The sequence below is a fragment of the Eurypyga helias genome, unplaced genomic scaffold, assembly GCF_000690775.1.
Source record: "Eurypyga helias isolate BGI_N326 unplaced genomic scaffold, ASM69077v1 scaffold45751, whole genome shotgun sequence".
NCBI lineage: Eukaryota > Metazoa > Chordata > Aves > Eurypygiformes > Eurypygidae > Eurypyga > Eurypyga helias.
In genome coordinates, this window is record NW_010232334.1 from 6,691 (window position 1) to 12,572 (window position 5,882).

At 35.6% G+C, this 5,882-nt stretch overlaps 1 protein-coding gene across 1 annotated transcript in view; it reads left to right on the forward strand.

Annotated features, from left to right (window-relative positions):
• The window catches only part of LOC104516869 (putative methyltransferase NSUN6), a 9,212-nt gene extending 3,773 nt beyond the window's left edge, over window positions 1-5,439 (forward strand). Inside the window, exons 5-7 of the mRNA XM_010161353.1 lie at window positions 2,206-2,359; window positions 3,964-4,045; window positions 5,284-5,439. Of these exons, the coding sequence (XP_010159655.1) occupies window positions 2,206-2,359; window positions 3,964-4,045; window positions 5,284-5,439 (392 nt within the window). The remainder of the gene's footprint in view (window positions 1-2,205; window positions 2,360-3,963; window positions 4,046-5,283) is intronic.
• Window positions 5,440-5,882: the final 443 nt, after the last annotated feature.

The following is a 5,882-nucleotide window of genomic DNA, read 5'->3' on the forward strand; positions in this document are numbered from 1 at the left end:
GCAACAGATACCTATGGATGTATGGATGTATGTTCATTATTTAATAGATACTGTTTCCAGATATGTTATTTCTTCATTCAGTCACAAGGTCACTCGCGTTCATGATCCTAAGTTACAGATTTACAAAAATGGATTTTCTTTCTTTAATCCACTGACAATTCATTTGATATTGTTTGTGTATGAAAGATCTAAAAGGGGTTTTTTTCTATTGATGAGAAAAATCTTTAGTTTTAATGTCAGATTCTTAAGAAATGGAAATTTTTGTTTCAATGCCCATGGGACAAGATAAAAAATCTACGTATACATGCTTAGTGTTCAGCAGCCTATTTATTTTTTATTTAAAGGTCAAATTAACTTTATGTGCAATTGGTATAATTTTAAATGATTCACTTCATTATTCTATTGTGCTGAGATCTACTAATCATCATGGTTCTTATTGTTAAACAAAGTGAGTCAGTAAAGGATTTATCTAGTCACTTTATGTCATTCCCTTTCAAGAAAAAAACCTTCAAGATGTCTTCAGCATGTGCTTAAGTCCAATTCACTGAACAGGGATGTTTTTCAATCGAGGACTTGATAATAAAATAAGTATATTGCTGTAGCAATTGTTGAAACTTCTTATTTAGACAACCTCATAAATATTCAAATCCCTCTTTGAGTCAACTAGTGATTTATCATAATTGCTGCATGTAATTATACATGCAACATCAATTCAAAGAAAAGAAAATATATTCTAAAACTTTAGGAACACTTCAGGGGGATTGCAGATGGGAAAATGAAATAAAAGGGCATGCTACCCACTTGAGGCCAAATATAATCAGGCTGTATTAAGCACAGATAGTCTAACTAGGGAAATAAAGGGTACAGCAGGAACACACATTTAATCACTGAACTTGCAACCCAAATGAGGGTAAAGTAATTATCAGGGGACTTTCAGTTTAACTTAACTAATCAAACTCTAAGTTTTATGTTTATGGAATGCCAATATAAGCTACAAAAAGCTTTTAAGAAGTATACAGAGTACTAATGCATGTTGAAAGGATGACTGTCAGCAGAGAGTGTAATAAAATCCTTTATGTTTGAATACTGCAAAAAATCATTGGCAAATACGCTTGACAGAAGAGTTAAAGTGCTGCAAGTCTTTGTTCAGTGGGGTTTAAGCAGACGCTAACAGCAGGTTATCACATAATGTTTTTTGTCACATTGTGTCAAAAAAGCTATGCAGAAAAAGCAATGTTTAGTGGCTACCCAACAAATATTACCATTTAACAATCCCAGGGCATTTTGTGCATATTCAGAAGGCCATTTGAAAATGGAAAAAAAGTTTCCTAAATAAAGTTCAAAGAATCCTTCAGAAGCTGAAGAGTCATTAGTCTTACTTATCATATCTCCTGGTTGCTCCAGCCAGACACATGCAAAATGTAATTTTGGAAAATTGTTTATTGCTGTTGGTGGAGGCCTTTATTTTTAAGCCTATTTTTCAGCCAGTCAGTGCAAAGAGCTTGCTCACAATTCTACAAAATCACCTAAACCATCCCCTTTTTCCCCTTTATTTTTGTTCTAGCTCAGAAAATTTAAGTCCCTAGGACTACAGTTCTAGAATTTGGTATATATTTACGTACTTTACTGATCTGGAGGGTTTTAATTTGAGATGTAAAAGTCTTTTAGTGGATTACTGAGAAAAGCAGTTGCCTTAGAGGGAAGAGAGCCACACCAGAGAAATTGTTTCAACAAGAATATGTAATCACTTGGATCAAAGCAGTAGTTTGTCGTTAGACAAATTTAGTGTTATTGTCTTTGTACAGTAAGTGTGAACCAGTGTCGTCTGATGTACTTGCGTGCTTGGAGCACTCACAGCGGACTGAATCCTGAAGAGTGTGCTTAAAACTTATGGGTGACCACGCGGTAATAAATGAACAAAGTTGAGATTTGTCTAGCCTGTTAAATCAGACAGCCTGTTGTCTTTTTGATAACCTTGTGCCTCTCAGTAGCTCTTGTCATTAGGCAGCCATCGTTCACCATGTATACTTTCAAGCCTAATATCAGTTAATCTTATTCTTTGATTACATTTAAGACAGTTTAAATTTTGCTAGGATATAGGAGTGGAAGTAAGCAGTCGTGGTTGAACTGAAAATCCTAAACTATTTGGTCACTACTGTCTTGTCAAGCATATACTACTCTCAACATTTCTGTTCTGTTTTGCAGTTATGAAAGCTGGAGATCTGGTCTCAGTGTATTCAGATGTTGAAGGGAAATGTAAAAGAGGAGCCAAAGAATTTGAAGGAGTCAAAGTTTTCCTTGGAAATGGGATTTCGGAACTGAGTCGTGGTGAAATCTTTAGTTCAAGTGGCCCATTGAAGTAAGTCCTTAGTAACTGCATTTACACCTACAGCTTTGTTAAGGGAAGGAGGAAAATGGGAAGAGATACTGAAATGTTCTGTGTGCTATGTGACACCACAAGATGGCTTTGACTGAGAACTGTGTTGCATATTGGAATTTCCAGTATTTTCCGGGAAGCGTTAGTTTCCGGGAACATAGTAGAATTGTGCCTCCTGCTGACTTCTGTAACTTCACAGCTAAGGTAGCGGCAGCATGATGGCAACTACGATACTGCAGGAAGTATTAGCAGACTCAACACTTGGTTTCACAGTGTATCCAGACACCAGTGTACTTGGCAGGTAGGAGGAAATGACTGTGAGCCTTTTCAGAATTCAACATTTGACATCAATAGTAGAACAAACAGAACTGAGAAACATTTTCACTGTGGCAATACTGCATTTTATAAATTGTTCTGTACCACTTTTCTCTTTGGATGGAACAGAAGTGCAGCCTTGTCGATTTCTCCATCTCCTAAAAATATTTGTAGGGGCTTTTTTTGGGTGGGGCAGGGGACAGAACATAAGGTCAGGTGTCTTAAAAAGATGAATAGCATTTCCAAGGTAGTTACCTACTTCAAGATTACTTGCTTTTCTGTTTTGTTGCCAAAGCATATGGTTCATTCCTCTTCCGTCATCTAAAACATATATAAAAAGCAGTGTAGCAGGGCATGGATATCAAATTAATGACTGAGACTTAACATCCCAAGAACAAACTACAAAAGACCTATTAAAAAAGATTACATTGTCAGAGGATTTCAGTAGAAGAAGTGGTAGGATATACCTGTTGAGTTGATGACAAAGACTGGCAATATGAAACACTAAATCTGGTGTCTGCAAGTTTACTTTCTCATTTCCTTCCTTCTTCTTAGTGGACTGTGCAGTGCATATGCAAAATAACACTCATTCTTGTTATCGTCAGTAATCTGTTGGTTTCAGGCTCAGTATTGTTTTTTCTTGTTTTTCTTTTTATTGTCCATTTCCTTGTACATTTGTCTTAAATGAAATCTGTCAGAACTTCATCCTTATATAAACTTTTAGGTTGTTTCTAAGTTCAAACCTTTGCTTTGCAGATAAGTCAATGTTCCTCTAAGTGTTCTGAAATAGAATTTCTTTAGTTCTTTGACTGAAATCTCAGACAGTCTAGAAGAATGGAGGAAGATCTAAGTAGGAAATCATAGGCCAGCGCCCTAGTGCATACGTGACTAGCCAAAAGCAGTTACAGATTGAAATGAACATATTTAACTCTGGTTTTATGCATTTCTTTACTGTATCAAGGTTTGGGTTAGATCTCAGTTTGTCTTGTGTACAAAAAAGATAAATTTGCTTTATGCAGTTTTTATGGATAGATCCAATTTATAATATAGTAAATGTTTTTTATGGTTTACCCAATTTAATGATGTAATTTTAAAGAATATCAGATTACAAAATTACAAAGGTATTTTTCTTAGTTGATTTATAATTGCTTTCATTTTTGTAAGATTATTGCTTGATTTTTTTATTTGTAAGCATAATGATTTAAATTGAATGCTGTTAAAAAATTATAAAACAGACTAGTTGAATTTTTTTTTTTTTTAATGTTTTTCAGTGGGATGGGCATAAGAATGACCGAGCCAGTCTACCTTAGTCCTTCATTTGACAATGTGCTCCCTAGCCATTTGTTTTTACAGGTACGTTTGTTACAAAAATAAAAATCTGTACTATCTGCAGAATAATGAATATCCTCCAAGCACACATTAATATTTTTTACATTCATTGTGTATTATAGTACCTAATTCACGCTTTGGATTTAAAGAAAACAAAGCCTTTAGCATCTACGTGTACATGGTTTAATCATGCTGCATCTGAGATACGATAAGGGACTTCCAAGTGACTTAAGAGATACTCACTTAAAAACTTTTAAATTCTTTTTGAACAGATACTCTGCATAGACCTTTTAGGTTTTGAACTCTGAAATATGAGCCTCTTTCAGGGTACATCCTTCTGTAGATAATCAGGAAAATCTCCAAATTCATGAGATTTGTATCTCCAGTTCTCTAGCCTTCCACAGTCCCTCTGAATGGCAGCACGACCTTCCACTTTTCTACCTTCAGGGTGCACTCTGTTCTGTTATCCTGGTCCCTAGGGAAGAGGTTAGACAACACTGTTGCCCGTGTCCACCCATGGGGCACAGCACTATTGACTGGCCTCCAGTTGGATTTTGTGCCACTGATCACAACCCTTTGAGCCTGTTTTTTTTTGACTTGAATTTGCCAATGTGAGATGAATTATTGTTCATTTTTCTGAACACTGTGGCAGGGAACTAGAAACTGCTAACTAAAGACAACGTGTAGTAATGATGACTTTAAAAGGTTTTAATACCTTTGTGTTGAACCAAGTTAGAAGAGAGTCTTTCAGAATATTTCCGTATTGTCTAAGATGCAATACTGTGCACAATTATTGCATATTATTTCACTTCAGTACCTCTGTTTATACAAGAGCACAGTTCAGCTTCTTGGTACCATAATTCAGCAAGTTTAAGCCCCTGCCTATTGATCTTACTGTTTGCTACTATACTACACCAGTATGTTCATATAGTAAATGTTCCAATAAACAGGTCAATATAAAATATATGTAATATACGGAGCTGCTCTGTGTCTGTGATAATATCATCTTATTTTATTTTGAATTTTAGCACTGTAGTTTCCGTAGTCATGAACCCTTAAACTTCAGTCATAGATATTCATATATAGCTTTAAATAAAAAAGGAGGCACTGGAGACTTCTGACCTACACTGTCTCTTTTATATAAATCCCAATACTTACATCATTTATATCTTCACTGCTGAATGAATTTTTGTTTCAAGGACTTTGTCATGACTTGATACGGATGTAAGGTTTGAATTCTCCCGTATTTGTTTTTTTGATAGAATTTGCCTTCTGTGGTTGTGAGCCATATTCTAAACCCTCAACCAGGAGACAGAATTTTGGATATGTGTGCTGCGCCTGGAGGTAAAACAACCCATCTTGCAGCATTAATGCACGACCAGGTAAAAGAAGTCATTGAGCATCTTCTGTCTCCGTGAAGAAAGTCTGACCACTGTTCACGTGCACAGCTCACTTCATTTAGCTGTCAGGATGCACAGATAATTTACAATGGCAAACAATATTTGAACTTTCTGCTTTCCAATATATTTTGATACATATCAAAGTTACTGAAACGGGCACAGACTATCTTTATCAAATAGTCACCATCACATTTAAAACCTTATTTGCTGCAGATTGACCTGTTGAAATATCTTTGATTACACTTTTGGAAAGTTCCCAGTTTATTTGTAATGGAAGATTTCATAACATGCAAGGCAAAGTTACACAGGAATATGATGCGGATTCATGAAGCTGAGAATACATGAAAATCAGGGGTTATTACTGTGTGCCAAAAGAATGCACAACTCTGTACAAAACATGTTCAAAAGTTCCTAATCCCATTAATTTTCAGCAACTCCCTACAGTGCTACAGGCTTGGGGA